This window comes from Chiloscyllium plagiosum, unplaced genomic scaffold (assembly GCF_037043375.1).
Source record: "Chiloscyllium plagiosum isolate Xiang-an unplaced genomic scaffold, Cpla_swu_hap1 HiC_scaffold_8, whole genome shotgun sequence".
NCBI classification, from domain to species: Eukaryota; Metazoa; Chordata; class Chondrichthyes; order Orectolobiformes; family Hemiscylliidae; genus Chiloscyllium; species Chiloscyllium plagiosum.
This window is the reverse complement of record NW_028270146.1, coordinates 79,421,102-79,437,153: the sequence shown is the minus strand read 5'-3', so window position 1 is coordinate 79,437,153 and position 16,052 is coordinate 79,421,102. Positions and strand designations below refer to the sequence as shown.

Here is a 16,052-nt window from a genome sequence, read left to right as displayed (position 1 = left end):
ACTTCTGTTCTAAAACAAATTTAGTCACTACTCATCTACACAGATTATTAGTATAGTTAACCATCCTTGAACCTAATCAGTATTGCCAGCGGAACTGCTTTGTGCTGTGAGACTGCTAAATGAAGGGAAGATTAACCATTCTTGGAAACTGAGTTTTACAACACAAAATTATAAAGGCTAAAAATACAGGCCAGCACAGCAAGCTGAAGTAGCAAGATAAGATAACATTGCTATCAGTTTTGATTCCATTCCAGATTTTTAACATTGAAACTTCTTTTTGATTCTATAAAGATGACTCGAAGAAAAATAAGATCACAACATGCCACAATACTTCTGCACATCTACACTGCAGTTTCATCAGTTTTAAAAAAATATTTCTTTCAACCCAGTGATAAGAATCTTTATTCCGTTTCACCACCACAGTGAATTGTAGGAATAGCAACCTGGTAATTGAATGAAATTGTGTACTGACATCCTGATATCACAGGACTTTTTTTGGAAACTATTATGCAAGACAATGATCAGACCCTGGAACACTGCTTAAGACTACAAGATATAGAGAGGATAAAGAAATTTCAGCTTTAAAAGTTAAGTCCACGAAAATACTTTCATTTGATTACTTGAAAGATTTATTTCAGGATGCCTAAACTATTTTCAAATATTTCTACCAGTTTTGTGATGGTATCACTCAATATCATCTCATCTTGTGGCTTATTAGTGATCAAAAATCATGGTTCACACTATACCTGAGATGTCCAACAGCTTTAGTCCGTACCAAAGAGAGGATAATATAGTCATTCTGTTGCCCTTGGAATCTGTCCACTGTGGTGACCTAGAAGAAATAAAAAATCTAAATTTTTGAACAGAAAGCTAAGGAGAAGGTAGCAAGATTGACGGAAATCAATTTCCCGGTCATATAAATGTTGTGTAGGAGGTATGTGAAGTAAATTTCAATAAAAACTGATGACAGAAATAAGTAATACATGTTGAAATATGCTTTGGAGCCTGGCAGCTCCAAACCTCATTAGTCAGACTATGACAAACCAAAATCAACATGATTCATCTAAACAAGTAGCTTTAATGGGATGATTGGTCTTTGTTCATTCCATGTATTCAGACTGCATAAATTGCAAAACTGCACAGTCTTCAATCACAAAATAATGTGACCACAAATTTGTCTATTAATTTGAAGACGACAGGTTAGCTTTATCAGATACTTAAAGAAACATTGCCATTCCTTTGCACAGCTTTCACTTTATTTCTTCTATTACCAACAGGCAGAGAGGTGGTTGACACAACCAACTGCACTCCAATATCCCCACCCCAAACCTCAACACAGTGAAGGGAAATGGCTCATTTCCACTTGGTACTTCTCGGCACAATATGGCTGAAATTGAGACATTAGGACCAACGAGCAACTGATTTATACAAACGCTTTACACTCTGCACCATACTTTTAGGTCATTTTCTTTTCTCATAAAAACAACTTGCAAAATGTCAATATCCCAGAATAAATCAGGTCAATTGTGTAACAAGATTTGAAAAGAAATCCTACCTTGCTTGGTCGTCCTATAAGAGGATTACCACCACAACGCTGATTGATAACATCACGAATCAAATGCTTCTGACCATTGTATGTTGTTAAGATGCTGATTCTTTCTGCAGGATACCCTAGCAAACGCATGTACATAAAAAGGGCCACTGCGTATTCAGCCTCTGCCAGATTCTGTCGAATGTTTGAGTGATAATTTTATTTTCAGAAAAGCAATCAATACAAAGTAAAAGCTATCACAGAGTCAAATATTTTTCAAATTTTCTTAGAAGAATGCCAAAAGGGCTTTAGTGCAAAAATCATCAGGATGCAAAACATCTCAATAACCAATCTTCTATGTAGGTTTATAGATATTTGAAACAATAAAAATATTAAGACAATTATTTACCTGGTAAAAATATGGATTGGGTTCAGATTCTCCAATTCCATTGAAATCCTCCACATTAATAAGTTGGAAATCATATGCTAAACCGGCATTGGCAGTACAAAATTCAGGTAAGATCTGGACGTGGGGGAGGTTGCCTAGTTTCTTGTAACGCCAGTTGTAGAGATTACACAAACTTAATGGAAAGAAGAGTGAATGTTGGTATTACAATGCAGATTACTTAAATCAGTAGATATGTAGGTAATGAACAATTCCAATAGCAGATATGTTTAAATGGATAAACATCTTTCCAATACTGCTTCCTCTTTTTCCAATCACTATCAAAAGCCTTGGCTCGGTAATAGCTAATTTTTGATTCCAAATCACAAGTTCAGGTTCAACCCCACTACAAAGACTTGAGCATTGAGGCTGATGCTTCAATGTAATACTGAAGGAGTACCACAGTTCCAGAGGTGTGTTTTGTAAAAATGAAACATGAAATTAAATCCCACCTCTGCCCTCAAATTAATATAAGACATTTCATGGCAGGCTTCAAGGAACAGAGAGGAAGCTCTCATGTTCCAGCCAAAACCAATTTAGAAAGAGATTGAAAGAGAGAAGGGAAGTGGCGTGGCCTGATCATATCTCAGAGTTGAAGTTATGAAATGTGCTATATAAGCACGAATCTTTTCTTTCTTTAAGTTCTTTTGCTTTACCTAGCTCTTGCTCTCCCCTGGGCATCAAGGTCCACTGTTGGAACTCCCAAACGAACAAATCGTGTAAATAGAGACTGTTCCATGTTGGAATATTTTTGGAAGGCCATGTTCTTAATGACAGGGGGAAGCTGGTGATGATCCCCGATCATTATCCAACGCTTCAGTCGACTGAAACCATCTTCAGGGTTCTATGGAGAATGGAAAGCATATTAAAAAAACTTCCTGGTGTCAAAGATACTGCTAACAACTGGAAGCAATTTTTACAATTTCAGTCACTACTTCAAGACAAGGTGCCAAAACTTTATTCCATATTTTGTTAGTTAATTTAATTAAATCAGTAAGATATTAAGCAGTGAATGCCTCATTTCAAATAAGTTCAATCTCATCTATGAAATTCATTGCAACATTTGGACGATTGTCACCCATGAATTTAGAATCAAGTTCACCTAAATAGGACATAAGTGTAACTTCAATTTCAGGGCCAAAGGTATGAGGTACATAATTAATTTTGCTCTGGCTTGTGGAAAAAGGTGACCAAACGAACAACAGACCATATTAATTAGCATAGCATATCATTACTAGCAGTCAAGACTCTAACATGGCTATAATCTATTTATGATAGAAAGCTTACTTGTAGGAGGAGGGGAATAAAGGTTTCAATCTCAAGAATCTGTGCAGCTTCCTCCATTAGAATGTTGTCATACTGTCAAAATAATAATAATAAAATGTTTTCTTTTCACATCCTCAAATATCAAATAGAAACCTTTCTCCTCCCCACCGAAAACAAACAATTAACCAGAGTGCGTATTCATGCTTCAGTGAATCCAAAGATTAATTGAACAATCAGCAGAGGAAACGGAATATTCTGCAACTGATGTAGCCAATTGCTCTAATCACATAGAAAATAAAATCAAAAACAGGGTAAAACCTTCCTCTAATCTGTCCCAGTGGTGCCATCCTTAAAATGGTATTGACTTTTATTTTAAATTGGATTGTAAATGCCACTTCCGACAAAATATTTTTTCACAATGTAGGAAACAAACTTCATGTTTCCGAGAAAGCACATTGCTGAGTTTGAGATCTATCTGAAAAAAAAACAACTCCCCCTACTGCTGGCTGGATATTCTTCTCCTTTCTGTGGATAATGTCACCAGACCTGGGTTGGAAATAGCATTCCTTTCCTTTTTGATTTAAAGAGAAATTTTCATAAGTTTGTCACGATACTCAGCAATAAGGAAGAAAACAGAAGATTGTAGAAGCACACACACAGTTTTACTGAGTGAGCAGCTAAGGGAAAATGCAGAGAAACGACAATCCTTATTCTCTTAGAAAAGACTAGTGAAAGGAATGTTACGCTTCTCAAGAGCGAAAAAGTTGTGAGGTGTGTGTATCTGTGTCTATATTGAGACATAAAACATAAAAGGAGAAAAGGCAACAATGAAGAATGCAGTTCTGGGCTTTGTACTTAAAGGCAATGGAAAGCACTGACTGCGTAGTGTTGGAACAAACACTCGTTATGTCAACTGGAAATGGGATGCGGAATATCATAGATATAATATACAAAACTGCATAGGTAGCAGTGAGTATAGCTGGGTATCAACAGCAGCCATGTAACATCTAGCAGTTGTTTTCAGATAGTGTAGAAGGGCAACACATTCATACGAAAAACAGGAGGGGGACCAAGGACAAATCTTTCAGAGACACAGAGGCAAAGGTATGGGAGCAGAAAGATAAGCCACTGTCAGTGATAATTTGGCTACGATTAGAGAGATAAAAGTAACTCGGCACAGGTAGTCCTATTCAACTGGATGGTGATGAAGAGACTTTGGAATTGGTAGAGTGGTCAATTGTGTCAAATGCTTCATACAGATGAGGGCCTGTCACAGATCATTAGTCTACCACAGTCATAGTCAATGGGATGTCATTTGCAATTTTTCTAAGAGCAGTTTCTGGACAATGGCAAAGTGTGGAAACCTGATTGATTGGACTGAAACATGAAATTCCAAGAAATAGATGCACAGGTTTGGAAGAGGGCAGACAGTTCAAGATTTGTGGATAGAAAGTAAGTCGGAATGGGGCAAAAACTAACAAGGATGGAGGATCACTTTTGTTTTTGAGGGAGAAAGGAATTTGACAGCAGATCAGTAGGACGATGATAGTATCTGAGGCAAGAAAATGTTAACAATATCAGTTAAAATGAGGGACAGGAAGGAGAGCTGCCTCCTCTAATTTGAAATTAAATAGTAGATCATCAAAACCCAATATTCTTCACTACATAAGTTGCTTTCCATTTAAATAAAAACTGTATTTGCATGTCATTTTTTTAAATTAAAAGATTTTGAATTTAAAAAACTATCCCTTCAACTCTCAACTGCAGTTAACTCTCAACTGCATTTTGAAATGGAACTCAATTATATCAATCACAACGAACTCTCAACAAAGAAATGAAATCAATTGGACCATCTGGCATCGACCTGGGCACCAGAAAAGACAATGGCAGAAACAGCCCTGCTAACTTTGCAAAGTCCTCCTTACCAATACCTGGGAGCTAGCGCCAAGATTGGGAGAGCTGTCTCTCAACTAGTCAAGCAACAGCCTAAACAGACACACTCATAGAATCATACCTCACAGACAATGTCCCAGATATCTCTATCTCTATCCCTGGATATGTCCTGTGCCGTTTGGTGGTAGCACAGAAGTATACAGTTGGGAGGGAGGTGCTCTGGGATTGACTCCAGACTCTATGAAGTCTCATGGCTTCAGGTTAAACATGGACAGGGAAACCATCTCCTACTGATTACCGCATACCATACTCCTCAGCTGATGAACAACATATTGAACAACACTTGGAAGAGGCACAGAGGATGACAAAGGGACAAAACATACTCTGGGTGGGGGATTTCAATTTCCACCATCCGGAGTGGCTCAGCATCAGCACTACTGATCAAACTGTTCGGTCCTAAAGGCCATTACTGCTGGACTGGATCTGTGGCAGGTGGTCAGGTAGCCAACTGGACAGCAAAGCATAAAAACCAAAAGAACTGCAGATGCTTTAAATCAGAAACAAACACAGAAATTGCTGGAAAATGCAGCAGGTCTGGGAGCATCTGTGGAGGGAAATCAGAGTTCATGTTTCGGGTCGAGTAAACCATTCCTCAGAACAGAAAAATATACACAGTCTCATCGTTACCAGCGGCAGATTCATCTGTCCATGACAGTATCAGTAAGAGTGACCACTGAACAAACCTCATGGAGGCAAGGTCCACTTTCACCTCCAGAATACCTTCCTTCATATTCTGTGGCACCATCACTGTGCTAAATGAGACAGACTTCGAATAGATCTAGCAACTCAAGCCTCGGCATCCATGAGGCACTGTGGGCTAACAGCAGCAGCAGAATTGTACTCCAACACAACGTCATGGCCCAGCATGTCCTCCTCTAAAACATTACCAGCAAGCCAAGGGGTCAACCCTGATTCAAAGGAGAGTGGAGGAGGGCATGCTAGGAACAGCACCAGACGTACCTAAAAATAAAAGGTCCACCTGGTGAAGCTACCAAACAGGACTCTGTACATGCCAAACTGCACAAGCATCAAGTGGCAGACATAGCTAAGCGCTCATGCAACCAACAGATTAGATCTAAGATATGCAGTCCTGCCATATCCAGTCATTAAAAGTGGTGGACAATTAAACAATTCACAGGAGGCCACAAATAACCCCATCCTCAATGATGGAAGAGCCAACACCTAAGTGCAAAAGATAAGGCTGAAGCATTTGCAGTATTCTTTGGCAAGAAGTGTCGAGTGGATAATCAATCTTCACCTCCTACAGCGGTCCCTGCATCAGTTACCAGTCTTCAGCCAATTCAATTCACTTCACATTAGATATGCAAATTATATAGGGATACACATTAGATAGTGTTGGAGGCACTACACACTGAGAAGGCTTTGGATCTCGACAATATTCCAGCAACTGTACTGAAGACTTTTGTTCCAGAACTTGCCACTACCCTAGCCAAGCTCTTCCAGCTTCTAATTACTGGCATCTACCTGACAATGTGGAAACTTGCCCAGATATGTCCTATACATAAAAACCAAACTAATTCCAACCTGGCCAATTACCTGGATCTCTAACAACACTCAAGCTTGAAACATCCAGTACAAAGCAGCCTGCTTGATTGGCACATCCATAAATGTCCATTCCCTCCACCACCGATGCTGAGTAGCAGCACTGTGTACTATCTATAAGATGCACTGCAGAAATTCACCAAAGATCAGCACCTTCCAAATCTAAGACCACTCCCATCTAGAAGAACAAGGGCAGCAGATACATGGAAACACCACCACCTGCGAGTTCCCATCCAAGCCACTCACCATCCTGACTTTAAAATCTATTGCCTTTCCTTCACTGTTGCTGGATCAAAATTCTGCAATTCCCTCTCTAAGGACATTGTGGGTCAACTTACAGCATGTGGACTGCAGTGATTCAAGGCGGCAGCTCAGCACTGCCTTCTCAAGGGTTACCAGGGACAGGTAATAAATACCGGCCAACCAGCGATGTTAATGTTCCAAAAACTAGAACTCCAAATTAAACTACAGGTGTCTCTCTATATACCAGGTCAAGTGTTTGTTTTCACTTTTGTTCTTTTAAGAACACAAATTACTTTGTTCAAAGAAAGGATTAGGCTGGAACAATACAATTTTCAATGCATCATGAGATAAGTTGTTCTAAAATACTTGAGTCTCTTCCAACAATTATTTTGTTACAGGATTGAATTTCTTTTTACCTTGAACCCAAGCTCTACTAGGTCATGTCGTTTTAAAGCAGCATGAGTACATGTCATGGCAATGATCTTTGCTTCTTTCACTAGTAAATATTTTGATCTGTCCAGCCCACTGCGCAGCAGTTCAAAAGCTCGAAACTCCTGCAAAGATTATCAAGAAAGTTAAAAAAATCCACAAATGTTTCCATTTGTTTCTGCTTTTGGACATTCCCGTGACAATACATTAAAAATAATTCGACTTTGAAGTTCATTCAGATAATAATGAATGCAGTTGATTGTCATCAATACTCTGTACTTTCTGACAGCACCTTTTTGACACAGGCACAAAGTACACAGAAAATTAGCCATAACTAAATGTTACAAAAGAAGCTCATTCTAAAAAATTAGTAGGATTCAAAATTTAAGGTAGGTAGATTATGACCACTTATGCATAATTTAAGATCCCCTGAAAAGTGTAAGACTTCCTTACTTAGGACTTTGGAAAACTTGACACTTGACTGCTTCTTTAGTTAAAATATTCCATTACAATATTTGTGCACTTCTGGTGACATGTTCAACATGTTTCATCCAAATAAAAGACCAAAACTGATGATGTAGTCATTTACTTCAATTGTTGTTTGCCAGATTTTGCTGTGTGCATATTCGTCACACTGTATTTCAAAAGTAAGCCATTGGCTCTCAAGTGCATGGGAAATTCTAATGTAATGTAAAGCCCCCAAAATGCATATTATTTATTTTAAATGCCTTTCTCTTCATTCATATAACGCTTTCTTTACTGTATTCCTTTTATTCTAAAAAGAAATGTACTTAATGCACATTACATTTAATATCGGCTTTCCATTTGTCTGCTTTTAATCCATCACTTTGTAACCAGTTAACTTAAGGCTTTATTTCCAGTCACTACAATAGAAATGTGCAAATTCCAAAGTTCAACAACCTTTACATCCTCTCTTTCTTCAAGATCGACCCGATTAGGTTTCGATCACAAGTATTTTATTGAAACTCAGTTCTGGTTTGCCACTCAGAGTCAGATCTAAGACAGCACATTTTTGTGTTAACCCTCAACACACTGATTATGGAAACAGTGATGGATACAGTCAAGGTATCGCTGCTTGTTTTCACGAGAAACCAATATCTGTTTTACACTATCTTATTTCATGATAAAGTTCTCCAAAAGTACTTTTTTTTTTAAAGTTGCCTATAAATATCATCTATGATTAATTATTCCTCCTATCTGATGGTCAATGATACATTTAACAAAATGGTATCAAATTTCATATTTCTTAACATGTGAAAGATTAATTATCACCGTCAAGAAAGCCTCTTTGGCTATATGTGTTTTCAACTTCATAAACATTCTTCCTTATTTTATCTTTCCCAATCAATCCAAAAATATTCATTGCCAGATTGTTCTAGCTCAAATTCACTTCTGGTAAAAGCCATTTTCGATAAATCTAAAGTATATCCTGAATGATTGTTTCAAAATAATTAACCGATAAATTTGTCAACAAAAAGATACTCCAACTTCATAATTGTTAATGGTGTCTTTTTAACTGGTTTAGGGTCTACAATGGTGCATAATTAATGATGATTTCAAAGAATGTAGCAAGCTCAGTATGCTCACCACAAACTAACAATAGGAGCATGGTTATGATTGAATTAAGGAGAATCCAAAGGGATTTAACAAATACTTTAAGGACAAAAGGGCAACTAGTGAGAGAATAGGGCCCCTCAAAGATCAGCAAGGCGGCCTTTGTGTGGAGCCGCAGAAAATGGGGGAGATACTAAACAAGTATTTTGCATCAGTATTTACTGTGGAAAAGGATATGGAAGATATAGACTGTAGGGAAATAGACGGTAACATCTCGTAAAATGTCCATATTACAGAGGAGGAAGTGCTGGATGTCTTGAAATGCATAAAGATGGATCAATCCCCAGGACCAGATCAGGTGTACCCTAGAACTCTGTGGGAAGCTAGAGAAGTGATTGTGGGCCTCTTGCTGAGATACTTGTATCATCGATAGTCACAGATGAGGTGCCGGGAGACTGGAGGTTGGCTAACGTTGTGCCACTGCTTAAGAAGAGTGGGAAGGACAAGCCAGGGAACTATAGACCAGTGAGCCTGACGTCGGTGGTGGGCAAGTTGTTGGAGGGAATCCTGACGGACAGGATGTACATGTATTTGGAAAGGCAAGGACTGATTAGGGATAGTCAACATGGCTTTGTGCATGGGAAATCATGCCTCACAAACTTGATTGAGTTTTCTGAAGTAACAAAGAGGATTGATGAGGGCAGAGTGGTAGATGTGATCTATATAGACTTCAGTAAGGCGTACAACATGGTTCCCCATGACAGGCTGGTTAGCAAGGTTAGATCTCATGGAATACAGGGAAAACTAGCCATTTGGATACAGAATTGGCTCAAAGGTAGAAGACAGAGGGTGGTGGTAGAGGGTTGTTTTTTAGACTGGAGGCCTGTGACCAGTGGAGTGCCACAAGGATTGATGCTGGGTCCTCTACTTTTTCTCATTTACATAAATGATTTGCATGTGAGCATAAGAGGTACAGTTAGTAAGTTTGTAGATGACAAGAAAATTGGAGGTGTAGTGGACAGTGAAGAGGGTTACCTCAGATTACAACAGGATCTGGACCAGATGGGCCAATGAGCTGAGAAGTGACAGATGGAGTTTAATTCAGATAAATGTGAGGTGCTGCACTTTGGGAAAGGAAATCTTAGTTGGATTTATACACTTAATGGTAAGGTCCTAGGGAGTGTTGCTGAACAAAGAGACCTTGGAGTGCAGGTTCAAAGCTCCTTGAAAGTAGAGTCACAGGTAGATAGGATAGTGAAGGCGGCGTTTGGTATGCTTTCCTTTATTGGTCAGAGTTTTGAGTACAGGAGTTGGGAGGTCATGTTGTAGCTGTACAGGACATTGGTTAGGCCACTGTTGGAATATTGCATGCAAATCTGGTGTCCTTCCTATCGGAAAGATGTTGTGAAACTTGAAAGGGTTCAGAAAAGATTTACAAGGATGTTGCCAGGGTTGGAGGATTTGAGCTATAGGGAGGGGCTGAACAGGCTGGGGCTGTTTTCCCTGGAGCAACAGAGGCTGAGGGGTGACCTTATAGAGGTTTACAAAATTATGAGGGGCATGAATAGGGTAAATAGGCAAAGTCTTTTCCCTGGGGTCAGGGAGTCCAGAACTAGAGGGCATAGGTTTAGGATGAGAGGGGAAAGATATAAAAGAGACCTCGGGGCAACATTTTCTCAGAGTGCGGTACGTGTATGGAATGAGCTGCCAGAGGAAGTGGTGGAGACTGGTATAATTACAACATTTAAGAGGCATCTGGATGGGTATATGAATAGGAAGAGTTTGGAGGGATATGGGCCGGGTGCTGGCAGGTGGGACTAGATTGGGTTGGGATATCTGCTCGGCATGGACGGGTTGGACTGAAGGGTCTGTTTCCGTCCTGTACATCTCTATGACTCTATATCATGGACTATAACCATGACTTTACCTACAAACTATGGACAATAATAACCTGTAAGTACAACTAAAACTCAGACACTAGATGTAAAGATCAGACCTTTTTAAATGGGTGAGGTGAGGTGAATCAGTTTTCAGTATCTCCTATTCTGTTGTTTAAGTAATGCCAGAGTTAAGGTTACAGGCAGTAAACAAAAAATATTTCTAATTTTTTTTTATAAATCACACAATAAATCCTGACAAAGGTACTTATCAGCTTGAAATCAGCATAAGACTTTTGGCTATTCTTACAAGTGTAGCCTACCTCCAGCTGCGTAAATATTTTTTTGATGTGTCTGAAACAACCTTCAGCTATTTCCATATCTTCTTCATATGACTGACTTTTAAAAATAGGCTGGGGTGCATTTGCGAAGTATTTATGGAATGGAAAATGCTCAGACACTGTTGTAACATCACCAGACTTTCCACTTTTGGTCTTTACTTTACTGAGATACTCTTCCCAGCGTGACATCACCTGAACAAAAGAAAGAAAGCAAATGTACTGATGTCCTTCTGTGTAGTCAGACCACAATAAACCGGAGACTTAGGCCATACGTGATACCATACAGGGTCAAATATCAGAAATAATATTCTTATTTTGAATATTTATGAATCTATCCAAATTACAGCGCAGCTGGGCAGTGTGTCACTATGAGGCTGGTATTAATATTTATCACAGGTTTAACTAATGAATTTAAAATGGGAGCAAAAGGGGTAAACATGGAGATGGGTGGGGTGGGGACAGGCAGAGGTAATAGATGGGATAGGTATAATTTCAAAGTTGCTTTAACACACTTCCTGCTAGAACAACATCTGCAGGTGAAAATGACAGAACTTTCAGGATCATTAGAAGATAGTGCCTAGATGTTTTCCTAAATTACACACCCTCCTATCTCTTAATTATTGATTGGTCAAAAATAAGCAATGATCTAACAGCATATCATTGAAACAACATCATAAAGACGATAGTGATTTAAAGAGAAAGTCCATCACCACCTTCTAAATGAAGCATACTAAGCAATGGGCAACAAATGCAGTTTCAACAGATGCTCCTATATCTAGAGAAAAAAATTAATAAGGTCAGCACAATACAGGCCCTTATTTCTGGAAGGTTGGAGTATAGGGGGAGTGAAGTCTTTCTGCAACTATACAAGGTACTGGAAAGACTACATCTGGAGTACTGCAAGAAGTTTGGATGGAGGGATAGTCTTATGATCAAAGGCTAACAAGTTGGGGGTCTACTCACTGGAGTTTAGAAGAAGGAGAGATGATCTAGCTGAAACATAGGATTCTTAAGGGGCTTGAAAGGGTAAATGCTGAGAGGATGTTTCCCCTCATTAGTATGTTTCGGACATGAAGGCATAGTGTCAGAATAAAGAGACACAAATTTAAGACTAAGATGAGGAGGAATTTCTTCTCTGAGGGTTTAGCGTCTTTGCAACTCCTTACCACAGACAGCTATGAGGCAGAGTTCTTGTGTATACTTAAGGACGAGATAGATTGATTCTGAATCAGCAGAGGAATCAAGGGTTACAGAAAAAATATAGGAAACCGGATGTCAGGAATGACAAATGGTGGAGCAGGCTTGAGGGGCTGTACTGTTCATATTTGTTATGACTTTAAAGATGTCACCTATCATTGCCACATATACCAAGATAAACCTGTGACATGTAGGTGTAACTAGCTTAGATTTAAATTTATCTCAGCTAAGCGTGGAGTATCTCAGCCCAGCATGGCAGTATCTCAGCCCAGCGTGGCAGTGCAAACATCTCAGCCCAGCATGGCAGTATCTCAGCCCAGCGTGGCAGTGCAAACATCTCACCTGATACAGGTAAAAATGCCCAGCTGTTTCACAAGTATATGACACGTCCCCAGGGACTCCCAGACTCTCCTGCAATCGTCCCACTTCACGTAATAATTCAAGTCGTCGAGCCAACACATAATTTACCCGACCATATCTATAAAGCAAATTTCAAACAAATTAGGTTATAGCACTTAAATGTTAATTGGTTCACATGCAAATTAAAACACTACATACTTATATTTCCAATATCACACATGCATGCAGAAATACTTGTACCATATTACAATCCATGATTAGATTCTGAAATTTGTCACGTCTTAAGCATTACATAGAAGGTATTTAATTATAATTAATTTGAGAATGTAAAATAAAGAATTCTAAACTGATTCTTAAAGTCAGAAATTAATTCATTCATTTGCAAAAAGATCACAGCCATTATGCAAAAGTAATAGTTTCCTACATATCCAAATACAACATATACTTATTAATCCATAACTTGGCTCTGTATGTTTCACTTGACTGTGGGCGGCACGGTGGCACAGCAGTTAGCACTGCTGCCTCACAGCGCCTGAGACCCGGGTTCAATTCCCGCCTCAGGCGACTGACTGTGTGGAGTTTGCACGTTCTCCCCGTGTCTGCGTGGGTTTCCTCCGGGTGCTCCGGTTTCCTCCCACAGTCCAAAAGATGTGCAGGGTCAGGTGAATTGGCTATGCTAAATTGCCCGTAGTGTTAGGTAAGGGGTAAATGTAGGGGTATGGGTGGGTTTCGCTTCGGCGGGTCGGTGTGGACTTGTTGGGCCGAAGGGCCTGTTTCTACACTGTAATGTAATCTAATATAATCTAATCTAATTTCTTCCTACAATTTCAACATATAACCTGGATTGACATTCAAGCATATGACTAAGGGAATACTACATTGTTGCAGGCACCATCCTTCGGATGAGAAACTAAATAGGCAGCCTTAGCTGCCTGCTACAGTTATACAGATAAACACTGAGGACTCAAAGCAAAAGAAGTGTTCTCTAGGTGTCTGAGCCAGCATTCTTTCCTCAATTATTCGTACCAAAAATAGATTGGTTAGTGTCTTATATATTGTATTCCATTTGGATTCCCATATCTTCATGTGCTAAGGCATAGTGTGATATGTTAACTCACCAACTTGTCTAAATTAAATGTCATATTTGCATGCAACATCTACAGATGCTGGATGCAATGTTTTGAATATATTTAAATTTCTGATGCTTTCAGCATTACTATCCAACATACCATATCCATTTTCATTGTCTTCCTAGTTGTATTCTAGAGTGAGAAGCCGATCTTGTGAGGGGAGATTGAGAAAATTGTATTTTCTGGAGTTCAGAAGAATCAGAGGTGATCTTGTTGAAACACAAAATCCTGAGTCTGACAGGATAAATACCAGCAGGCTGCCTCATCTGATTAGAGAGCCTGATTTGAGGAAACCATTGTCTGATGAGGGGTCAGCAACTTAAGATATGAATGAGAAACTTGTTCACTTAAGATGTTGTGAACCTTTGGAATTAGCCATCCCCATAGAGCTTTGGATGCTCAGTTGTTATGTGCACTCAAGACTGATTAATAGATTTTGAACACTTTGTAAAATTGAGGAGTGTGAGGATAGTTGGGTAAATGGAGTTGACATAAAAGTTGAGTCGACGTAAAAGTTGAGTCATGAATTTAGGAAATAGCAAACTAGATTTAAGAAACCTGAACATCTACCTTGCTCTTATTTCTTTTGTTATTATCAATGACTGCAGAATTAATGGGAGGAGATGGTGGTGCAATGGTAATTGGACTGCACTAGTAATTCTGAGGCCCAGGCTAATGCTCTGGAGGACTCGGAATCAAGTTCCACCATGGCAGCTGGAGGATTTTAAATTTAATTAATAAAAATCAGGAATTTAAACCTACTTTTAGTAATATTAAGCACTAAACTATTGATTGTTACAAAAATGCATCCTTAGCTGGTCTGCCTTACACAAGACTCCATATCCAAAACCCATGCCTCAGAGTACAACGGGATGTTGATCAGATGGGCCAATGGGCTGAGGAGTGGTAGATGGAGTTTACTTCAGGTAAATGTGAGATGCTAATTTTGGAAAGGCAAATCAGGGTTGGATTGAAACACTGCTCCAGAGATATGGAATGATATCTTTGAACAGGTTGATTAGAAAGTATCTATAATGTTCTAATTTTCTTTTATTCTATTCTATTATTACATATTCCTTCCAGTTGCTTACCTGCTAAAATCCTTTTCAGTCTCCAACTCTTCCTCTCCGTGACCCAGACGTAGAAGGTGACGCTCATCAATGTCCAGAGCCATGATCTTCTCAAACAGCTGATTCAATGCCTGGAGAGTGGCAGTAACAGATGACTCAGTGTTTAGAAATGAGAACAATGTTTGAAAATAATTAACTTACCGCAATGTGTGAAATGTTTTGGTAGCACTTCCATGTTCCATATAATGTTAATCTGGTTTAGCTGCAATCCTGTCAACTTTGAATTGAACACTTTTAGACACCAGTCTGGAGAAAACTGGTCAAGTGTCATATGTCAATTTAATATTCAGTCCAAACCTGGAGTTTTATAAAACTAAGCTCAGGGGTAAGTAATGTTGCAAGTGTAGAATTTAATCTTTGAAGTTAACTGGTCTTCTGCATTATTTAAAATCAATAGAAAAGGTTCAAGTAACAAGGGATAGAATTTTCTTTCCAAATAAGATTTCCTCTTCCTCAATTTTAAAATCTTTTGTTTCATCTCTATTATGTTGAGAATTAATAAAATCTCCTTTAAGCCACTCCCACTGTACATTTTTGCTTTATCAGAGCTCTTTATGCAGGCTTTTGTTTCTGCTTTTTGAATTGACAATTTACCCTTCTTAATTTCACATTGCACTGATTCTCAAATTGTGAAGTTTTCTCAGGTTACAGTATGGTTCAGATAACTTCAATGAGGTACTGCTAAATATACTGAGAGATATAACTTCACTGCTATTCAGTCTATACTTGGATTATACATCTGACTTTAATTTAGTGCTGAACCACTATGATGCAATTAACTCCACTTACAATATTTATTTCCTTGCACATGTTTAAACTTTATCTGCATATTCTTTTTTCTTGCAAAGTTTTCTTTAAACCCTTGTTCATTGCAAAATCTTTCATGAATCACAGGAAGTGCAATTATCACGCGGAAATGTTTGTAAAAATGTGACAAACAATAGCATAGTCGTAGATATTTTAAAATCAACCTTTCAGGCATGTTACAACATGTCTAGGAAAGGTGGGACTT

At 38.7% G+C, this 16,052-nt stretch overlaps 1 protein-coding gene across 2 annotated transcripts in view; it reads right to left on the bottom strand.

Moving 5' to 3' along the window:
• aqr (aquarius intron-binding spliceosomal factor) overlaps positions 1 to 16,052 on the bottom strand; it is a 64,882-nt gene that overhangs the window by 4,404 nt on the left and 44,426 nt on the right. For both annotated transcript variants that reach the window (XM_043698028.2, XM_043698025.2), the window contains exons 25-33: positions 15,002 to 15,111; positions 12,763 to 12,898; positions 11,206 to 11,415; positions 7,418 to 7,555; positions 3,264 to 3,335; positions 2,633 to 2,820; positions 1,941 to 2,112; positions 1,556 to 1,726; positions 747 to 832 (exon numbers count right to left, since the gene is read on the bottom strand). In XM_043698028.2, the coding sequence (XP_043553963.1) occupies positions 747 to 832; positions 1,556 to 1,726; positions 1,941 to 2,112; positions 2,633 to 2,820; positions 3,264 to 3,335; positions 7,418 to 7,555; positions 11,206 to 11,415; positions 12,763 to 12,898; positions 15,002 to 15,111 (1,283 nt within the window). The remainder of the gene's footprint in view (positions 1 to 746; positions 833 to 1,555; positions 1,727 to 1,940; positions 2,113 to 2,632; positions 2,821 to 3,263; positions 3,336 to 7,417; positions 7,556 to 11,205; positions 11,416 to 12,762; positions 12,899 to 15,001; positions 15,112 to 16,052) is intronic.